We start from the raw sequence: 23,291 nt of genomic DNA on the forward strand, positions 1-23,291 counted from the left end.
CAAAAGTTTGGGATGTCAACATGACAAAACACAAAGGGTACATGATTCAGTCTGCTGGACTGTACCAGGAGAACATAAGCTGAAGGCACTTACCAGGGCAGGCGAGTCGGTGGGGGCGGTGCGGGGCGCGGTGCGCCGGATCTCCTCATCGGACGGCCGCAGCTCGCTCTCTCGGTCCGACGAGTTGTACCGCCGCGCTTCTCTGCGCTCCTGGTACTTCCTTTCTTCTTTGATCGTCTTTTCGTACCTGCTAAAATTTTAATAAAATTGGTTTGGTAGGAGAATGGTATCAGTGTTATTGATTCGTTCATATTGCTTTGAGAGACAGACTTAACCGGTCATTGCCGGTACTCGGTTTACGCCAACTAGTCCGTCACAGTAACCCTCATTGGACAATGGATATTATACGTTTAATTTGAAAAAATAAAGTCGACTATTTATGTGCAGTTCGGAAAACTGGCGCTGGTACATTTAAACTTGTCTACTTATTCATTGACGCCGCTGCGTTGGGGCCAAAACGCCAAGGTAATTTTAGAAATATTCTAAAGATGTGATTCATGCTTGTGTTTTCTATTAATTATGAGTTAACATCGTTAAAGTTTGTCGGACATACGCAAGTGGTGGCAGTATTGGTACCCTACCTTCGTTCCGTTTCTGTTTCCCTATACTTCCTCTCGGGGTCGCTGTCGCGCAGCTCCGACGGTCGGTAGGGCTCCAGGTTCTCTCGGGACCCCCTGTATCTTCTGTCCTCATAGTCGTATCTCTTTTCATCTATAGGTTCGTATCTCCTCTGGTCCTTGGGTTCATACTCTCTCTTCTTGACTTCAATATCACTCGGTTCAGGGTCGGTGTACCTAAAACAAACGTGGTTTAAAATTTGAGTAATTACTTACTTAGTATATTTATTTCTCACATTTTATTTATACTCTATTGCAAATGAAATATTCAAGTTGCCTTCACAGTTTTCTTGGGATGTGATGACAGATACCTTTTGTAATCGGAGTCTTCTTCCGCAAGATGTTCCGGGCTCTTGAGCACCCTGGTGCGCGCCTTCGGCTGGACCTCTTTCTCCTTCTTGCTCTTCTTAGAAGAGTCGCGAGAGAACAACTGTTTCATCTACAACAGAACAAAAATTTAAAAAACGCTAATGTACCAGGCAAATGATTTTAAATTATTGTGCTAATATGGTTGTGACAAAATATTTTAGACTATCGCGGTCATTATAATTTAATTCATAAAATATTGTTCTGCTAGATTAACAATTTTGAAATTAAGTACCTGGGTGACCGAGCTTTGCTCGGAATAAAACTCGATAATAAGCGTTCGATTTTTCATCCCCGAAAACCCCTATAAACCAAATTTCATCGAAATCGTTGGAACCGTTTCCAAGATCCCGATAACAAGAATTGCTCGTTTAAAGGTATTAGATAGATATAATTTAAATAAAGAGAGCGATTATAGTTACCTTTTCCAGCCCAGATAGTTTTTTGGTAACTTTAGGTGGTTTCGCACTGATTTTGTCATCATGGCTTGGACTCTTTTCGTATCTCGCTACCCGGGGCTCGAAGTGCGATCCATCGTCAGCACTCCTCTCCCTGGGCACGTACTCTTTCCTGTAACCATTGGGCTTGTAGTCCTCAAACCGGGCCGTGTATTCACCGTTGGCGTATATCTGTTCACTGGGATAGTTATCTTCAGTATGTTGTCTTTCGCTAGCTAAGAAGAGCGATGTGTTCCGTACATCGTCCAGGCTCTCATGCCTTCGCCTAGATCTATGTATTTCGCCACTTGAATCTTTGCGAAAGTCGTTTTCGATCCCAGAATCGACTAGTCGATTGTCGATATCGAATCGACGCGGGGTTTCGTCACGGTAATAGTCGCGACTGTCTCCAGAATCGTGACGACGGATAGTGTAGTCTTCTTTGTAATGTTTATCTTTGTTTTTAGCTCGGCGTAAAGAGTTGTGATATGACTCCGCGTATTTACCGTCATAGCGAAGGTTTGCATAATCCTCTTCCCTTTCTTGAGCTATTTCGGGGTTAGAAGCATAGTGACCTTTTCTTTTCCCGAACCCATCGTCTTTCCTATACTTATGCCCGCTTTGGATAATGTCGTGACTAGAAGTCAAATGCTTTTTGACCCTATATTTCTGCTCCTTATACTCTTCTGGTGTGAGCACTGGTTTTCCGGCATTAAACTCTAAGCTAGGAGGTTCATATTCGGGTTCCGGGGGGAAACCGTTTCGTTTTTCAACTAATTTCTTTTTAGAATCCATTTTATCAATGAATGCTCTTCTATCCAATTCGTTTTTAGAGACTTTATGGAAAGTTCTAGATTCTGTGTTGTACTTCAACTTGTGATTATCAGATTCGTACTTGTTGTAGTCTTCTGTTATGCTGCTCTCAGCGAAGTCATCTCGCTCCACTGTATGGCGGTAGTACTTTGCCGTCTCGTTTACATACTTTTCAGTGGCTAATCTTCGCTTCTCAGCTTCGTAAATAGGGTCAGTTTCGACAATATACTTCGTTATTGGTTCTCCTACGTTGACTCTTTCGCGGTCAATTCTCCGAGCATTCAATCTTGATTCTAATAGTTGACGCCTGTGGCTTAATTCATTGAAATCTAAATCCACCTTATTTTCGGATTCAAATGGTTTTTTCTTCGTGTCCATTCCGTCTGCACGACCTCTAGAGGATTCAATGAAGTCTCTTGACCTATCTTCTTTGACAGGATATTCATTGGCATATGTGGGCTCAATGTCATCGAAACTTGTTAACTTGTATTCTCTGAACCTAGGTCTTATAGGTGAATCGATAATTGAATATCCTTCCGATTTCTTGTGTTTGACATTATTATTTTTATAATCGTAATCATATGCACGATTATTAGAGAACTTGTGCCTCTCTTCATACCCAAGGCCTTCATCTTCATCAGAGAATTGCCCATGTCTGTCTCTAGGAGGAGTAAAAGTCTTGTGAACAGTTTGTTTGGTAACGTTATTTGACCTAGTATCTCCGAGATCTCTCACTACATGTGCGTACACGACACCCCTGTCGGCCATCTTGTTGACGGGTGAAGGTACTCTATCGGGACTAGTGTTTCTTACAAACAAATTTGGATCAGGACTTACGCTAGGCTTAGTGTAAGAAAATGGCTGATTTATATTCGTACCGTTAGGTGGTGCTATTAGATGTGTTTTAGGAGGAGGAGCATGCTGGTCCTCCTTGAGGATCTTTACCATATGATCTACAGTGTTTCCTCTTGTTAACGGAGGCTTATCCGGAGGTTGTTGACTACTATGTATCATATCTTTATCCGCATAAATGTTTTCTTCAATCTTTCTGATACTTTCCTTGATTCTGTCTTTGACTTCAACGGGGTTTATATCTTTAGCTTTTATGCAGTCAATTTCATCAACTAAAAAGGTCTTTTTGACATCGGTTTTTCGTTTCGGCGTTTCTTTTATAGATGGTGATTTTTCTTTATCCTCATCTGACGATTTAGCTCTTTTGCTTCTAGCTGGAGGCTTAGGCTCTTTTTTCTCAGGTGTTTTATATCTCGGAGGCTTCTCTATCGGATTGACCTTAGAGCTTTCACTGGCTGTTGGTTCTTCAGATTTGACGCTATCCTTTTGAGCTAGCTTTTGTTTTTGGAAAACTTCTAACGGTGGAGTTGTTTTGAAATAATCTTCTCTTGGTGAACTTTCAATAATCGGTGATAGCTGACTCTTCTTGTTCCTCAAAGATTTAAGAAACTCTTCTGTCTCGCTGCCGGATCTTTTGCGGATCGGTTTAGGCTGCGTGTTTAAGTTCGTGTTTGACTTCAGATCCGACACGTCACTCTTGCTCCTCTTGACTACGACAGCGGGCCTGGTCGCGACCACCACCGGCGCATCAGGGCTTTTGTTCCTTTGAGCCCTCCTAAACAGTGTAGAGAGAGAAGTGCGTTCTTTCTTCTTTTTGGAGCCTACATCGCTACTAGAACGTTCTAAAGGCGATTTGGTCTTGTCACTATTGTCATCGCTGTTCCTACTGCCTCTGTCCTCTTTCTTCCGCCTGTGAGGGAGGGAGTAGAACTTCTCCGGGTTGTCGGAAGTGCAGGTGACACTGTCGGCTTGCGCGAGGACCTTGTTGGCCTCGGCGATCAGCTCCTGCTCCGACAGGTGCGTGAAGGGCTCCTTCCGAGTGGACGGAGAGGGTTCCTTGGAAGCGCCCCGCTCTCGCGGTTTACCTGGAATAGAATAATTAAACTTTATGGTTATTTTGGATTAGTTATTGTGCTCAAAGAGATGTTTACAATCTTGTGCCTCCTGCACCTCATAATGCTAGGAGGCTATATAATATATATAAGCTATAATCGCTGATACTTTGTTGTCGATCGTGACTTTTAAGATTATTGTAAAGATTGAGATGCGAACTTGACGATACCTACTTGTATACATCTTTTTGAGCTGGTTACGGAGGTTAGGAGATACATATATATTGTTGTAGTTTCATTAGTGTTCAATAGATAATTGTAAATCAAGAAAGTAATGTTATTTATTATAGCTTTATTCATGCACGTTTCGTAAATTACTACAAAAATACATTAGCTAAATGAGGCTTCGTAAAATAAATAATTAATTTAGTTCCGCTAATTAACAGGTTATAAAAATGTTACAGAAAAAAAATGGTTTGGGTAATAAATTTAATAATATATATTGATAGCGCTACAATTTTACTTGTGCTGGTGGTCAAATATGGAACTAGAGGGTCTCTGTACTGCTTTCGAGGTAGATGTTAGACGCCAGCGCCGCGGCCGCCGTGCCGGGCCGTTGGCAGGCGGCGGATTAAAGTCTGTCTGTGTACTAACTAACATTAATCACGCTGTCAAATCAACCTTTTTTTGAACACATCCTGATAGCAAAATTATAAATTGGCGGGTTTGTTTGTTTTTATCATGATATGCACGTTTGACGATATATTTTTAATTCGTTTTGGTAAACTTTTTGCAAGTAATGTTGAAATTTCTAGGAGTTTCAACTGTCACCAACAGCACCAATATCTGATACAAGAAAGTCTGCAGAAATAGAGTTACCAACGTCGGATGTGTAGACCAAAGGCATCTCTACGATAAGCAGGCTGTCCATTTGCAAAGGGTAAGTGAATGTACAACCTCGTGGTGGCGTCACCACTCGCGGCTATTTCGGGAGGTGGCTGCGGCCACGCGGGCTTTATGGGGTCATTCCTTCGAGAGCCTTTTTGGTCCATTTGGGGACATTGCTTGCGGTCGTTAAGTTAGGTATACCTGCATACATGCTCAGTTCTGAATATTATTATGAATACAACACGAAAAATTAAAGATAAAGCATTTTTTTTCTCTTTTTGTTTTCGTTAATATTTTATAAACTTTAACTGTTACTTTGTTAATTGTTTGGTTTGTCAATTTGCTTGATAATTTGTTTTGCATACCTATTACTTGTAATGTAAGGCTTCCTCGAGCAACACAAAATGTTATTTCTTTATAAGTGGAAACTGCTTGGCTTATGTATCAGCTAAGTTATCTCCATATTCAACGATGTTATAATAATATATGCTGTTTGTTTCCCAAATAAATAAATACTTATTAGAAAGAAAGAAAGAAAGAAAGAAGAAAGAAAATAATTTATTTATAACAGCAATGACACATAATAAGTAAAAATAACAATAGGAAATGTTGCCGCTATAAAAAGGTCCCGGCTCAGCATATCGCTGGTTGAAAACCAGCACTGGTCTTCCGCCGGGCCACAGGAGAGTGCAATTACGGAAAGTCACACAAAACATTATATTTTCATTTTTAATAATATAAGTTTTTCTGGGCATCCTTTTGTTGACCGTACATTTTGTTGACCGCGTATAATCGTGCATTTTAAGTCAACCCGTCAATATTAAAAAAAATAAACTTGGGTGCAATTAAACTTGCGATTTGGACCCAACTTCCTCCCTTTTTATATGATAGAGGGCAAACGGGCAGGCGGGTCGCCTGGTAAAAAAACAATCATCGCCGCCCATGGACACCCCTAACATAAAGCTGAGTTACCGAACTTACGGATGCGTTGCCGGCACTTTGAGAAAGCGGTAGACTCGTTTATTGAAGATCTCTAAATTGTACGTATTCTTCGGCATTTAATTCTCAATTTCAATGCAACGCAAAAAATAGTTTTAAAACAATATCTATCTTCTATATTAATAATTTCGTACCGGTCTACGGTAGACTCGAACGAAATGCACATCAAATTGAAGAGCGTAAAAAAATAGTCAATCCGAGTCGACAACTTGTAGGCGGAAAATTCAGATTATCGAGTATTTTCGATATAAACTTGAATAAATTACTAAGTATATAATGGCGTTGCGAAGTAAACATGTCAAAGTCATCACATCAAAGTGGCGTTAGTGTCACGTCATCACGAGTCACAGGTGTCCGTTTGCATTTCGTTCACCATTGTGACCTCTTAAGGGCCCCACACACGGTACGATTCGTCGATTTTCATCAGATCGATCGTACAGACGAATCGTATCGTATATGGAATCCTTTAGGTCTAATTTCATTGATTATGAGACAGAGACATCATAGTTATTTGGGCAAATAAGATTTAGGAGAAATATCTACTAAGTAGTGAAATACCGATACGTAGGTTAGCTGTGAAAGTACGTTTGTGATAATATTAAGGCTGGGAATATACGTCTGTTTTTCGATAAGTACGATAGTCTTTACACTGGCAAAAAAAATTCGAACATATTATTATGAGTCTACATTTTACCCGAGCGAAGCTGGTTTTTCGTCTAGTACATACATATATACCTCTACATTGTGACATATATCATATTGTGTTTAAGGCAGTAAGATTCAAGTTTTAGTGTGGGCTATTTCGGGGCACGCCTGGGTTATTCTGGTCTTGTGCTCGTGTGGATGTTTTTCTCTGATAAAATTAAATGTTTAATTTGAGTTTAGGGCCCGAATCTCATTCAGCCGGTCACGATTCGATCTGGTATCGAATTTCTTTTTTCAAACAGCCGTATGTTAATTAAAGTTTTTGTTTTAATTGCTAAAGGGAGTATCAACTCGATATAAAATTTAATGTGTGTGAAATCATAGCCCGGATGACCAAAGCTAAGATGTGTTATATGGTAATTATACTTAAAATATACTATAATGGTCCGTTACTTAATATTTTTCGAGTATTTTTTGAACCTTTTACTCAAAACTATCAAATTCTCTTTTTCAGGAACCCTGATGGTTATTCTTAGTGTAAAAACCGGCAAAGAGGGTGTCTCAGACCACGCGCCGTGTAAGGTTCCGTACTAGATACTAGTTAATACCTAAGCCGTAAATATTCAGTATTATTTTTTTACTCTATTACTATTAAACTTTGACTTTACAACACTAATCGTTTTTCTTTTTCATCAATACGTATACGAGTTCTTTTTTTGGTTTTGGCTTTTCGGTCCAACAGTCACGCTATTATTAGATTAGAGAGGGGGACAGTTTAATAGACTCACTGAAGTCTTACAAAAATTCGCTACCGATCTTTACCCGCCCCATTAACCACCTACACCCGAGCTCTTTCACGCCACATTGATATAATTGAAGGAAAATCAATTAACTTCTAAAGCCATATCATCATAGCCACCGGCGTTCCGTGCGTCATCGCGTGCCGCTTCAAAACAGCCCTTATAACTTAGTGATAAAGGCTATTGTGGTTTTATGAGGCATACACAATCAATTGCGAATTCCGTTCAATCTTGGAAGCTTCATTGATAAGGGTCAAAGAAAATGGGCTGTTTACTGGCGTGGCGTAACGTAAACAAGCCGCGGGAAAAAGCGAAACGTCGCGGTGAGCGGCCCCGGCGCGGCACGAGGCGGCGGCGCGTGAACGCTCGCCCTGTGCCCTTAGTGTAAGTTTTCGGTTACAAAATACGTCTCGATTGCGTTCGCGTCAAAATCTCAATTTGTATGGAAACACGAACATCGCAAACGTTCCGCTAGAGGCGCTGTTCGTGCTTCCATACAAATTGAGATTTTAACGCGAACGCGATCGAGACGTATTTTGTAACCGAAAACTTACACTAAGGGCACTGGACGCGCGTTACGTACATGAAGTTTGAAAATAATAGTGGGCAAAATATACACATGAAAGTTATCTGAGGTACTCACTTTATATCTATCTATGAAATAGAAGATGTAAAGAAAAAAACCGGCCAAGAGCGTGACGGACACGCCTAAAATAGGGTTCCGTAGCCGTTACGAAAAAATTAAGTAATATTTTTCTAAGGATTTCGTATTTTATACTTACGGAATCTTCCAAGTTTAGGTATATTTTATAACTTAGGCTGCTATTTACTCATAAACTAAGTACTAATAATTCTCAAGCAAACTTAGCCGTTATAGTTTTCCTTGAAAGTTTAATATACATACTACCATCCTGTTTTTTTTTTATTTTTCCACCCACCGCTTTAGATTTTAGGGGGGGGACGCTCGATTTTAATGAAAATTTGCACTTTAAAGTTGAATATTTCGCAAAAAAATTACTGAATCGAAAAGTTGTCTTAGCAAACCCATAATGATTTTAAAATACCTATCCAACGATACCCCACACTATAGGGTTGGATGAGAAAAAAAAACACCCTACTTTACGTCTATGGGAGGTACCCTAAAAAAATTTTATTGTCAATTTTTATTTGTATCATTTGGTCGGCATAGTTTACTTATATATCCGTGCAAAATTACAGCTTTCTAGCATTGATAGTCCCTGAGCAAAGCCGCGGACGGACGGACAGACAGACAGACAGACAGACAAACAGACATGGCGAAACTATAAGGGTTCCGTTTTTGCCATTTTGGCTCCGGAACCCTAAAAAATGGTAACTGGTTAAAACTACAAAATAAATAAAATACGGCTTAAAGCGCAAAAAACACACACATGGCGGCATCGGGTTGGGTTAGGAGTGCGGCGGGCCTATTTACGTGGCTGTATGTACCTCTTTTAAGAATAAAATCACACCGACGCCGGGCGCGGGGCCGGGGCGGGTCGTGCGCGGGCGCCGCGGTGTAATGTCGTTCATATACAGTCACGTAAGTAAACAGGCCCGCCGCACTCCCGATTCGACCCGCTCCCGACCCGCTGCCGTCCTTTGTGTTATGCACTTAAGCGTGTAGATTTGTTTGTAAAATAAATTAATTAATTGAAAACACTTCAAGTTTTTGTCAGCTAAACCTCTGTGAGTGTTAATGACTCCCGCGCATTGTGCGCGTGATTGATGCGCCGCCAGCGGCTGCGCCCGCGCCGGCTGAGTCACGTGCTGCCGTTCATTGACTGCTTTTGAGTGGTTTCCAATATTAGGGGTCCACACCACACACGACCAGGCTTAAAAAACATCGTAGTAAAGGCTACAGCGTACTCGTATAAGTCAGAATTAGAAATTTTGAATGTTCTTAATTATTTCAGGGTTTTGCTGCCAAAAAGAAAACTAAATTATTATTATTATTATTATAATTATTATTATTATAAATTGATCCACAATATTGATAAATCAATAGAGCGGTCGGCACGATTCTACTTGGGATGACGACCTACGAACTTATGTCGTAAACGTTTTCTGGTTCGGGGCTATGCTGGACACTTCTTTGGCGTGTTAACGTCCCGCTGTTGGGTACAGGTCTCCTCTCAGAATAAGAGGTCTTGGGCCGTTGGTTCCACGCGGGCCCGGTACATACAGATTGGAACCTCGCACACATCAATGAAGTTCTTCGTATGTCAGAGACAATCAGAGGTGTGAGCCGGGCTCGAACCCACGACCCTCTGCTTGAGCGCCCATAGGGAAAATTACTAGGCTACTTTGAACCATCTCACTGACAGCTAACGTCTCAGTCTGTCTACGTGTTATGGCTGCCGTCGTCATGATGCTACCTCCTTCTTAAGTATTGCTATTTGCATCTGATAAGGGAGGCCAGCGTCTTAGTATGAAACTGGTCTTTATGCGACAACAACTCCAATTGCGTCAAACTGTACTTTAGACGCTATACCTACTTATAACAGGTTCAGTTAATAATGACATTAGACGCTCCTAAGTTTCGTATTAAGATACGTCACTACACTACCATGAGGCATTGTCATGAGGCATAACTAAAACCATCCATGAGGCACATGTGCCCATAAACAATCTGCAACACCAGGGGTATTGCAGATGCGTTGCCAACCTAGAGGCCTAAGATGGAATACCTCAAGTGCCAGTAATTTCACCGGCTGTCTTACTCTCCACGCCGAAGCCCAACAGTGCAAGCACTGCTGCTTCACGGCAGGATTAGCGAGCAAGATGGTGGTAGCAATCCGGGCGGACCTTGCACAAGGTCCTACCACCTGCAAAAAGTTGTTCAGAACCCATTCGCGCCCCGTTTTTTCCGCAGCGGGCAGCGCGTGGGCGTGCGCACATCCGTGTCGGCAACCTGCGCGCACGCGCGGTACAACAATACAAAACGACAATGTGACATGTTGTCGACTTTGGGTTCTATAACCCTGACAGTGATCCCACACGATTTGTTCGCGAGCGTTTTCTCTACTCATTACGTGTTGCCATTGGCAGGTATAGTACTGTACAGTACCCGCGGTGACAAAGATTGCACATCGGTCTTCGGAAAAAGACAATTGGCTGTTAACGACGATTTCCGAACACTGGCGACCGTCCATCAATCATTGTATTTATTAAGTGACTTTTATATCAAATAAATACTGCACTTTTATGGACTTTAATTAGTTTACGTCAATGAATGACATGTAAACTTCGGATATTTATACTACAGAGAGCTGTTGCAACTACTAGAAAAGGCATAGTTCCCTCTTTTTCCTAAAGATCCCATCGTACAATTTAAAGTTTTGGGGGGTTTCAACCACGCTTTATTATATATTTTTATCTAAATGCATCCGTACTCTATTGCACCTGTAAGTAAGTAGTGTGTGATAACGCTCTACGAAGGCGAAATTAGCCGAGCACTTTCCAAAGACCGATGTGTAATCTTTATGGCCGGGTAGTACTGCAGTTACTGTTACAGCGGAAACCAGATGAAACTGACATAACCCGGCTCATCTCGTTCGCGCAAGAACAGACGGCCGCGGTGATGCCGGTCGCTGGTACAGTCACCAGCACCAATATCTGACACAACAAAGCGTGCATCAATATCTGATACGACTCTATTTCTAGGGCCACTAGGACGCGACAGATATTTTTGCACGCTCCGCTGTGGCGGATATTATGCAAGTGACTGTACTTACTTAGCCAAGGCACGGACGTCTGATTTACCTTAATCGCTTGACTTGACTCTGTATCAGTCAGTCAAGACCGCATTGCATGTTAAATACTCTTTAGATTAAGTTTAGTTATACTTATTACATTGGAAGACACTATTATTAAAGTTTTATTCATAATTATTCTATTTATTCCATTTAATTAATTGCATTGACAAATTATGAAAGGAAATTATTTATAAATTAAATTGTTATTGCCAAAATACATGACAGTAATATTGCATTGATTTATCTACCTATATTAACGATTAACATAGTTCGTGTAAGCGTTACCTTCGTAACTATTGTTTACTCACGGACTTAATCCAGATAAACTTTTTTTTATACAAAGAACAGCGGTAAGCTTCATTTCATTAGCATGGTTTAATATGTACAGTTAATAATTAATCATTTGCATAATTGGATCGAATAGATAAAATAAATAATTAAGTTTCACGTTAATAACAAATTTTTCTAACAACTTTCGCCCGTTCGAAACTCAATCTTCTCCAAGGTTTTCAAACGGCTGCTTCTGATTAGTAGCAGCGAGATGGTAGGTATATTCAAGTTCAAGCAAAGAGTTCAAGTATCTATGACTAAACCAGAAACACGAACCTCTGCGGCAGAACAAAACACCGACGTCCTAATTTAATTATCGTATGTGACGTATCCGTCGTGTTTAGACGCTGCGAGTGCGAGGCTGCCCGACCTTTTGACAGTCGGGCCAGAATGTGCAAAAATCTTGACGGTTCTTTTTATACCTACTTAGGTAATTTATTCAATGAATATTTGGACATGCTCACGGGGGTCATTTGTTTCGAGTCAGGGGTCTACTTCCAAGTTTTAAATTCGAAGTTCGTCTCAAACTGTCACTCTTGGCTCTCGTATTATTAGCGTAAATGGGCACGATACGAATTATTCAAACTTCTTAATATTAAACCCAGATCTTGGTCTGCGGGCCTAGGTTATAGGCGGCCCGGCGCAGTGTGCTATATCTTGGCTTAGTGGTTTAGGCTGTCTGTCAGTCAGTGACGTTTCGCTTTTATAGAAATAGGAGAATAAGGCCGCGACCACACCGCTCTTAAAAAAACGATGACGGTACGGAATCGCAGTAATGTCGCAGTATGCGCACCGTTTTTTTACATGCTTTTTTGCAGGTGGTAGGACCTTGTGCAAGGTCCGCCCGGATTGCTACCACCATCTTGCTCGCTAATCCTGCCGTGAAGCAGCAGTGCTTGCACTGTTGTGTTTCGGCGTGGAGAGTAGGACAGCCGGTGAAATAACTGGCACTTGAGGTATTCCATCTTAGGCCTCTAGGTTGGCAACGCATCTGCAATACCCTGGTGTTGCAGTTGTCTATGGGCGGTGGTGATCTCTTACCATCAGGAGACCCGCTTGCTCGTTGCCAAAATTTGCCAAAAAGTTAAAATACGCAAACGGAGCGGAATCGCAGTGACGTGCCGTAAACGTCAGGACTTTACCGCATGCTCTCTACCAAAAGTCGTGACGTTTACGGCACGTCACTGCGTTTCCGTACCGTCACCGTTTTTTAAGCGGCGGTGTGGCCGCTCCTTAAACCATCAATAGAACTTGTATATTCACATTATTCTTCACAATTCTCTCTTGGCATTGTTTGCGAGTTGAGTGAGTGCAAATAATAAACATTGGCCCCTTAGTGTGGGATATAAAATAAACAAACTCAAAAATTCAAGTCTATTGTGAACTTTGCGGTTTCTCGCGTCACTAAAGCCGATGTTTATTTTTATAATTTTTACCTCTTCATCGTGTTTTGGTTAAGTAGCCGTCGCATCTACCGTTCGTGGCCTAGAATCTAACTCAAGTTTGCTCAGCGTATTAAGACTAGAGTACCGAACGTTTCCCATTTATTTGCTGCGTAAATATGTTTAATAACTTGTTGGAGGTTTCTCGAATGCCGACAACGGAGTCAGGGGGCTACTACGAAAATCGAAAATCAAAGTTCGTATCATACCGTCTCTCTCACTCTCCTGTTAAATAATATTAGCGTTAGCGGGACAGCAAGATATAGGGCCAGCAGTGCCCTTAGTGTAAGTTTTCGGTTACAAAATACGTCTCGATCGCGTTTGCGTTAAAATCTAAATTCGTTTGGAAACACGAACATCGCAAACATTCCGCTAGAGGCGCTGTTCGTGTTTCCATATAAATTGAGATTTTAACGCGAACGCGATCGAGACGTATTTTGTAACCGAAAACTTACACTAAGGGTACTGGGTATTTGTATTGCCCAGGCAGACAGGCAGTTTAGACTTGCAAGAAAAATCGTGCAAGTTGCATTACATTGCGGCGCTCGATTGACCACTACAAACTCGTTGGCTTTACGGCCTCGCAATGTAAGTAATGCAACTTGCACGATTTTTCTTGCGAGTCTAAACTTGGCTTCATACAATACCTAACAGATTTAAGTTTTAAACTCAACCATATTTTTTTTTAATTTTTTTTCTTGACATATTTGTACTTGGAAGATGAAGAAAGTGAATCACATACTAATGTGGAATATTTTGTCAATATGATTTAAGTAAGAGTATCTAAGACTTAGGTCAAGTTTTATATTTCTAAACGATTGCCAAGGAAGATTCATTACTTCATTAGATACAAACAAATTATAAAAAATATTGTGAGTAGTTTTAAGTCGTGTCCACCGTAGGTACGTAATTAACTAGACAATTATTATTAAGTAAGAAGGTAGGTAGGATACAAGAAAACACATACTTCTGTGATAAATACCTATAAAAGGCCATCCTTAAGATTTTATTTACTTGTTAAGTTATTAGATGACTGTAGATACTACTTCTTTTAGAGCCTTGAGTTATAATTTATTATGTTCTTAATCACATATAGGTATTTGTGAACACCTGTGCATATATGACTTAGTATTACTTATTCTGTGGTAGTAGTGACACGATGCGTCACCATGCTTCCATAATACTTAGTCACTTATTTATATCGCGTATTGCAAATATGTCATTAACTAAAACGAGGTAAACAGGTGTATGTATATGCGTATATATAATATATACATATATATAAACAGTAGAGTTGGTAATGCGCTTTACAGACAATGTACAAAAACATGTTCTAACGCACTTTGGAAGACTTTTCTCCTGCGTGCGATTATCGTGAACTCTATAATTGAACTGTTCAGACTATATGTATTTACAGATCTAACAGCAAAAAGCATTCAACTGCATCAAAGGTTTAAAAATAATATGAACTACCTACAATGACCAACATATAATGCTTAAGAGATTCCTTCGGGATTATACTCTTTGCACCTCCGTAAGGGCCAGTACAGACTGACTGCGGTCCAGCTGCAACGTAACCGGAACGCAAAACATTTACATTTAGTTTTTAAATGAACATTGCTAGAATGAGTTCACATCCCGCACGAAAAAAAAACTAAAAAGAACACTAATCTTCCCAATTACTGGCAACGAACGCTAGCCTTGGTTGGTTAGGGTTGCTCTTGATCACGTTTCCAGAATCACCCTCTATAGGCAACCTCTGATAAGCTTCAAATTACGTCTCGTCGAAAATGTCAGATATAAGATAGTAATCTTTCTAGTGTCCGTACTAATTATCGTCGCCACAGTTTTGGCGGCGCGCGGCGCTTGCTGCGCGGGCGCAGGTCATTAGCGGAGCCTTGGCCGCTTCCTGCTCGCGCCGAAGGTAAACAAATGCCAAGAACCAGCTCGGAAAATTGCAATGTGCACAATATAATGCGATTGGTTCATTGAAAATAATGAATGAAACTTACAAAGAGTACCTAACGAAAGTCATTAAGACCTCGAATGTGAATCAATTGCGGACACGAGGATAGTGAGACATCAAAAGGTCATAAGGTAAACTGGTCATAAAATTGCACGCAACTTTGAACAGCAGACTATTTTATTTAGTGCAGTCGCTAATACTTTGTGACCTTTTTGATCACAATGCCTAGGACGCAAAACGACTGAAGGATTACGCCTAAACAGCTGTAAGACTAAACGGCAAAATTGCTAACATTTAAAATGCCTATGAAGCAAAATGCCTCAAATCAAAATCTCTAAAGCGGTACACATAAAGCTACAATAACTATTATGTTACTATCTGTGACGCAGTTGTCATTACCAACTACTTTATTGAATCAGGCGTTACTTTGCGGAGATCCATATAATGATTTGAAACAATTAGGTACTTCGCTCACACGCGACCTTCTTTTTCCTTTCTTTCTTTTTGAGGTCGCGGGTGAGCAAAGTAATTCTTTTAGTTCATTTGGGACATCTACATTCAGCGCTGCAATAAACTTTAGGTGCAAATGGCAGTTGTACACTCGGAATGACTTTATATACTCCCTGAGGATCCCTGCCCTGCCACATTGGTACTCTTCAGGGCCCGACCTTGAAAGAAGCAACTTAAAAATGCGTAAAATAACATATTCGTACCCGAAGCAATGGCTATTTCTCGTACAGAAGAAAAACTCGTCTTCGTTAAACAATGCTCTCATTGTGTGGGAACAGCAACTAGTTGCCAAGGTCGAGCGCCATGTTATATGTGGGAGTGGGACGCAGCACGCAGCCTCGCGGGAGGGGCCCGTAGCTTCGCGGCAGCAGCCAGCAAGGGCCCGTGGCCCCCTTCTGCCTTCTCGAAGGCAGCCGGTATTTACGTTACCAACAATGTGAAGTAGAAACTTGTTTGGATTGAACATCTTTGTCGAGTAGAAAAAATATATACGAAACTAGCCGCTACCCGCGACTCTGTCCGTGCAGAATTCGTTTATCACTACCCCGTGGGAATTATGCAATTTTCCGGGATAAAAACTATTTGTATACAATTTCATCTAAATTGGTTAAGTGGTTTAGACGTGATGAAGTAACAAACATACTTACAAACTTTCGCATCTATAATATTACTAGCCGTTACTCGCAACAAGGTTATCGCTAGAACTAAAAACTAGCCTAACTCAAACTATCTGTATATCGAATTTCATCAGAATTTCAGCGGTTTAGTCGTGATCACAGACTTACAAACTTTCGCATTTATAATATTAGTGGAAAATGGGATATAAGCTAAAAACAATTCAAGAATGCTTTCATTCACGAAATCTCCATCTGGCGGTTTGGGCTAGACGACAACCTTTATCAAGCCTTCAAAAATGGCGCTGAATTATTCTTATTTTTAACCCCCGACGCAAAAAGAGGGGTGTTGTAAGTTTGACCGCTATGTGTATCTGTCAGGTGGACTCCGATTTGAATGCGTTTTTTTTTATTTGAAAGCAGGTTTTCTAGCGATGGTTATAAGACATGTTTCATCAAAATCGGTATGGTCGTTTTTGAGATATGGAGCTTTGAAGTGATAAAGCCGGGGGCTTTCCAACTTTTTGTTGGTTAGATTATATATTTGAAAATCCTATAACGTTAATAATAATAACAAATTATATTCCAAATTATCTGGTGACCAACTTACAACGAAGATTTAATAAGTAACCTGTCGAATACCGTTATTAAATAATGTGATTGAACATATTCTGCTTTAAACCAGTCGATATGCAGAGCACGGTTTTTGGCTGCTGCCTGCGTAACCCCAATAGACGTTAGCAACCTGCTCACAACAAATAATGACAGGGTTCGCACGCGCCCACGTGCTCCTAAATATCTGCGAGAGAATGCGAAGGACAAGGTGCTGCCTTCGTCGAACATCTAGTGCGCAGGCGCAGGCGATGACACACTGCACAAGTTACAGGCAATTAAAATGATGCTAATTGATGCAACAAAGATGAATTTATGAGCCTTGAAGAGCTTGGTAATGGCAGAACAATTATTTTAGGCATCTTCAAAACCTCGTTTAACTCGTAAATCAAGAGACTTATGAAATGTTTTATCAAATCTAGTAAGTAAGACGATTATTACAATAATTTGACTTTAGTCTTTATCCTAAACCGGTCTGAAGTACTTAACTCATTTTTGTAAATCCGCTCTTGCATCTCATTTCTTACATAAATTAGGAGGACGTTCCAAATGGTTTACTCGTTTTTCGGACTGCAAAAAAAAGATGGAACCAGCTTCCCGCATTATCGAATTACTCAAATTACACATCGCCATCGCGCCAATCAACATTTAGTAATAAAAAAGGTCCAAGGGCAGTGCCCTGCGGCACTCTTACTCAAAAAGCCGCTCGCGCAGGCGGGTGGGTGCCAGCGTCCTGAATTTCTCGTTACTCAGATGTTACCAAAACCGTCGCCGATGACGGGGCGCGACACACATCGCGCGGCATTGACCTGCGCAGGATTCCTTTTGTGGTCATCGCTTGCAAAAGCCTCGGACAGATCCGAATGATTAACAATCATTTATTATGCTAATAAATTTGATTGCTATCTTTAAGATTTCAATTAAATTCTGTTGGGATTGTATTTGGTGAAGTTTTTAGGTCATTGAAATATGCTCTAATGCGCGCAATACTCATGATCGCATGAATTGACTGGTGATTTATAGCGACGATTACATAACACATGAGACCGTAATGAATTGGAATTACCACGATTAAACACTATCATTGGTTTAAGTTAAAATTCATTTAATGGATGTGGATTACATTGTGTCTTAATAATCGTTATTTACAGTTTTTTATCAACGGTTGACTGCGTTGCATGATTTACGTGTAAGATTCATGTAGACATGATTAAAAATTACAACCAAATCTTTGATATTATCGTTTGCATGATTATTAATAAGTAAAGAAATACATTTAAATACAGTGATGGATGTAGTTATTATTATCATTATTTACATAATGACGTTTTAATGTTGGAGAATGTCAATGTTGTATCGCAGCTGTCATAATTGTGAATGACATCTCAATTGACTAGCGGCGTTAAAGTAGTCATTGAAAAACATCGGGCGCGGTTTCTTCCAATCGTGTTTAAACTGACATATCTGTTGTCTATTAAGACGCGTGTCTTCATTACGGTACGAGAACAAGCGCTGGTAAACGGTTGGTAATAAAAAAGGCTAAACCTTTATTTAAACCATGCATCGGTAGTTCGATTAGTCAATCAATATCAATTAACGTCTGTCAAAAATATTGTAACCTTTGTTAAGTGTCTTATTTACAGCAGGTAAGGTAAGGGTGGTGCGGAGAATGCCTTTGATATTCATAGGATTTGGAAGTAGCTTAGTTACTTTCATTTGATGCTTATAGCCACAATTCAAAAGTCTCGTTGCCACCGAGAATATTATGAAAAACTCGTAACTTTTAATTTTAGTTTGACTTCCATCGGGATCTTCTATTGGGAACTGCAGAGACTAAATGTGGCCAGGTGTCAGCAGACACTGATTTCAGCAAATATTATAAAGAACCTATGGAACATTGTCCATAAAAAAATTACTGTATTCCTCAGGGCATTTTCGGGAAAATTTTCAACGAAGATAAGATACTACTTAATTCGACCAAGTCATAATTACCTTTTGTCAGAGCCGGTGCCGTTCGCCAGGCATCAGCGCTGCGCCTCTCTGACGCAACGCATGATATAACCGGAGCAGCCTGACTTTTGACATGGAAAAGATTTTACTAAAGTTCACGATGGTATAACTAGTTTCGTCTCGTAACTACAACAAAAGCTGTATTTTCGCCGATATTATTCTTGAATCTCGAGTTTACGTTAAGAAGCCCCAACTAAATGAATAAATAGACAGTGTAAAGGACCGAGACGCTATCGCCAGTAATAAAAATACTTAATACTTAGGAGATCATAGTTGAAGATAAAATTACACGAGCTAACGCGTAAAGTTTTACAGAAAAACTCTTATAACCTGTTATGTAGTAAACACGCCTTGACCTTGAGCCGGCTCATTTCTCTTACATTGTCAAAGATTCTCAGCGACGGCGCTGGCGCAGACGCGCAAAAACGCGTCGACATTACGATGCTATCGCGCGAGGAATGTCGCCGGAAGACTTCTTGCGAATCTGAACATCGCTTCATTAGCTTATCCTGAGGCTCGATTATACGGGGTGCCTTCTAATTCTTCCGGAGTAATTCAGGAGGTTGTGGGCTTTGTTCGACCAATGACCAAACCAAACGCACCTGTATAGGGTTTTTATCGAAAGTTTGAACGTCAATCGGTGTATGGGAACATTTGATATTATTGTTAACCCTGGTTAAAATTAAAAAATGTTTTATATTGAAGACATATTTGTTATGGTCGGAATCAAGGCCTAGTGATGAGAGAGAAGTATCTCGCTATTGGATCGTGACTGCTTGGGGACTGATTGACCACACTGAAAACGTTCTACATGTTTTATGAAATAGACATCGGTGACGCCTTCTTTGTTTATTCGAACAGAACAAACAGAAACAGCTTCATTGATATTTGTCACATAAAATATGAGGAGGTAGAAGAAGAGGCCCTTGGGCAATAATCTGGAGTTGCCTTACACTTCAGCGTAAGTGTATCACTGGAATCAAATGATACACTACATAGTACAAGAACTAACTAAAATTTACTTTTACAAACAAACTTGTTACCACCTTTTGGTCTATCATCTATCAACTGAATCATTACGAGAATTTATTCATTTTTTTACTCTTGCTGTTGTATATGTCGTAAATTATGTTTTTTTTACGACGGCAGTTTTTTTTTCATTGTTCTCGACCGCCTCGTTTTTGTGCGGGCAATTCAGTATTTGAATTTGTTATCAGTATTTTTTGCGGACGGAGTAGGCTGAGCGCGGACGCTCGGCTGCACAAATATTTTACACACCAAATTTGGCATTTGAATATGGCTTTGTGAATTTACTTTGTTAGGTTATCAACAAGACTTACGTGAAGTCGTTTAGCGTTGACACCTTGAGTAATTGAAACAACGGTTGGTTTAAATAAGTACCTCGTTTGGTTTTAATTTTGAATCACATTTTCCATAGTCCGCGAATCGCGATCGCTGAGTAATTTTAATAGCCAACAATTCTTTCAAAGTAGGTAAGTATCATTGTGTTCTGTAATTGAGTAAAAAAAGCTAACCGTAATGAATTCAGGGCACTTGATATGCCTTCCAATGCTTTAAACAAGGAAAGTGAATTTAATTCAGACTCAAAAGGGACAAAAAATGTGCAACGACAACACCGTCTTGTAGGTCCCGTCCCGAGCGCCGCGCCTCGTGCCCGCGCTGACCTTGTTTCGCCGCCACAATACTATCCTTATCTCCATCATCATCAGCGTCTACTGCCTGCCCCAATTCGCCGCGTATCCGCAACGATACCGCCAACGGACCTCCTGAGCTAGTGCTACGCGGCATTGTTCGCTCCCAACAATTAACAGGATCTATTTGTGAATTGATCATTTCCTTGGTTTTGCATGAGTCGGCAGATGATAATTGTTTGAACAAATACAAAGATGTGAATTGTAAATTTAGATCTACGTTTTCTAGATCCATATTATAAAGAAGAATAAGTTTTATCATTTTCCGTGTCACTTTAGTTAATAAAACCAATATGAGATTGTACGTCGTCGAAATTTTTTTTCGAATTAAAATGTTTGAAAAAGTCGCATAACTAAAATTGAAATCCATTCTTGAGTATAAAGAACTATACGATTATAAATAATACACTAAGGATACATTTTATAAACTGCCAAGTGTTATTAGAAGCGTCAGAGTTTCACAGACATACCAATTAGACGCAGACGTTAATTGAAAATTAGTGTGTTAACATTATATGTATCCCCGTCCTTTTCACTTTCAGTAAGTGTGAGTGGTTAATGGATAGACGAGTCATTGCCGGCGGAACGAGAAGACGCAGTGAGGTGAGGGCGGCTGGGCAGACTGGTGTCAAGTGTTGAGGGTGCATTTTGCAATGAGAACCTCTGATAGTGAAATATGTTTTTTGCCATTTCAACTGTAACTGATTGCCATCGCTTTATCATTGACGAAATAATTACCACAGTAACCCCCATTTCACTGTCTGCAGTGACTTTACATTACGTGAGAAGTTCAACTACACATTCATGTATCCAAAACTGCTGCTGTGTGTCTTTGTTGTATTTTTTTGCTACAGCGCCTATTAAATATTCGTAGCACTAGCTGTAGTGGCTCGGGCAGGACACGCAGCATCAGCTTTGCCTGGCACGTCAGTTGCGACCCCCTCAATACGCCCTCAGTCCGCCGGAACGAGTCAGAGTCGAGAAGAGTCTGCCCGCGACTCACCGAATCGTTTCACGTGTACGTCTCTGTTAAATGAAACTGTTCTTTTCGGTTCCTTTGTTTCGTTTTCGGGCTTTTTTATGTTTTCGCCATCTTCGGTTTTGTCTGTGGTACCAGTTTCATCGGTCATTGGTTTATCGGCACCGTGCGGTACCACGGTATCGGTTTCTTTTAATGTGGTTTCGGTATCATCGGTATTATCTGTGAACAGTGGCTGACTTCAGTCTGGGGTGAAGGATTACCTTGACAGCTACACTTTGTCAGGTCTGTCTAAATTATGTACGAGAAGGCAGTTGTAAATATTAAGCACGGTTATAGAATTAGAGTAACTCAAATGAAATTCATGAATAATGACATCATAAAGGATTGCACATTGTATTTAGAGTCACGAGCAGAAAAAAACGAATGCTTTTTAGTAACGCACTGCATTTACATATTTCACGAGAACGTGAGACAAAAAAAAAGCTGTTACAAAGAGTTATTTGTAGTTTACATTAAAATCAAACGGTACTTTAATCTTTTTTTCGCTCGTGACCAAATTAGAAATTAAGTAACACTGAAATTGCTATTACATCACCATTATTTACATTACAAAGATAACTAAATGACTAAACAACGCGAGGAGCACACACCCCGCGACAAAAGTGACTTCTAAACATCTTCAATTCGAGTTCGACTCATCCTTCACAGTTTTTTTGCAATAATTACGTGTTTCCAAGACAAACTAACAGCATGTGTGTTAGCATCCTAACCTGCGATTCTCGTAATGACAATGTAATAGCACCATCAAGTATATTTTTTATCCGTTCGATATAAGTTGTCGCGGATGACATCATTGTCCACAAGTTAGTCGTGCGTGTCCCCGTGTGTACCTGTGTGCGCGTGCGCGTGTGTGCACGCGGTGACGTCAGAGCGCGCGGTCGCTGCGCCGGCGCGCTGGCTGCACTCGCATCCTGAAACAATGCAGACACTTAAATAACACAAGCTAGTTTTGGACATTAGCGCATCTGTAAAACTAATTTAGCTACAATTAATTCTTAGTTTACTCGTAAAGAGTTTCTCTTCACGTGTAATACTCGTAATTGTTTTATAATTATAAGAATAATCGTGATAAGAAAGAACATTTTGGTCGACTTTACATGGAGTAGCTAGATCAAACATCGAAGAAAGCACCATTAAATAACAACCTTTTGTACAAGTTATTGGTACTTTGCGTGACAGTTATTTAAATTTGTGACGCCGTCTCTATTTATATTTTAAAGATCACTTCTTAGAGCATTGAAACTGGCCCTCTGACATCGTGACGGAAGACAAGTGGCGGCGCGGCTGGACCCGCGACCCGCGAGCCGCGAGCCGCGAGCGCGGGCCCGCCACTTGCCGCTTGCAACACTTGCGGTTCGAGCGATGCTGCATCCATCCGGCGTTCATTAGAGCTGCAAGTGCCGCTTGCGAAACCTAATGCTATTTCAAATATTCGATTGTTGTGGGTTTGTGTAGTAAAGCGGTTTAATACGAGTATTGCAAAATAGAAGAGGGCAAGCAGAAAACATTCCAACCCGAAAAAAGGGGGGGGGGATGAAAATGACTCGTTTTATCGGCACGTCGGTGTAATTTGAATACTTAATCGATCTATATAATGTCAATGTTTCAATATAACCTAACCAACTAAAACCCCCGACATTGTCACTTCAAAGTTCAATATTTAAAAAACGGCTGAACCGATTTTAATAAAACATGTCTAAGAACCATCGCTAGAAAATATTCTTTCAAATAAAAAAACCGCGTTCAAA

General features: G+C 40.4%; 1 protein-coding gene across 2 annotated transcripts; it reads right to left on the bottom strand.

Annotated features, from left to right (window-relative positions):
• blo (bloated) lies at window positions 1-22,457 on the bottom strand. Of its 2 annotated transcripts, none has more exons than XM_074106277.1 (6): window positions 22,374-22,457; window positions 21,505-21,702; window positions 1,466-4,230; window positions 989-1,116; window positions 642-854; window positions 1-247 (listed from the first exon to the last, which is right to left on the bottom strand). In XM_074106277.1, exons 2-6 carry the CDS (start codon window positions 21,629-21,631, stop codon window positions 16-18), a joined length of 3,465 nt encoding a protein of 1,154 aa, XP_073962378.1. In that variant the 5' UTR covers window positions 21,632-21,702; window positions 22,374-22,457; the 3' UTR covers window positions 1-15. The 2 variants fall into 2 exon arrangements, with proteins under 2 accessions (XP_073962378.1, XP_073962377.1); XM_074106276.1 differs by having other exon boundaries at window positions 1-250.
• Between the last annotated feature and the right edge of the window lie 834 nt (window positions 22,458-23,291).

The sequence above is a fragment of the Choristoneura fumiferana genome, chromosome 24, assembly GCF_025370935.1.
Source record: "Choristoneura fumiferana chromosome 24, NRCan_CFum_1, whole genome shotgun sequence".
NCBI classification, from domain to species: Eukaryota; Metazoa; Arthropoda; class Insecta; order Lepidoptera; family Tortricidae; genus Choristoneura; species Choristoneura fumiferana.

Bases quoted from the DNA above. Each gene is read 5' to 3' on its own strand.
- blo (XM_074106276.1), bottom strand. From the start codon at position 21,631: ATGACCGATGAAACTGGTACCACAGACAAAACCGAAGATGGCGAAAAC. The intron at 1,117-1,465 runs GTAACTATAATC...GTTCTGTTGTAG, and splicing joins AACTATCTGGGCTGGAAAAG to ATGAAACAGTTGTTCTCTCG. The intron at 251-641 runs GTAGGGTACCAA...TTAAAATTTTAG, and splicing joins GAAACAGAAACGGAACGAAG to CAGGTACGAAAAGACGATCA.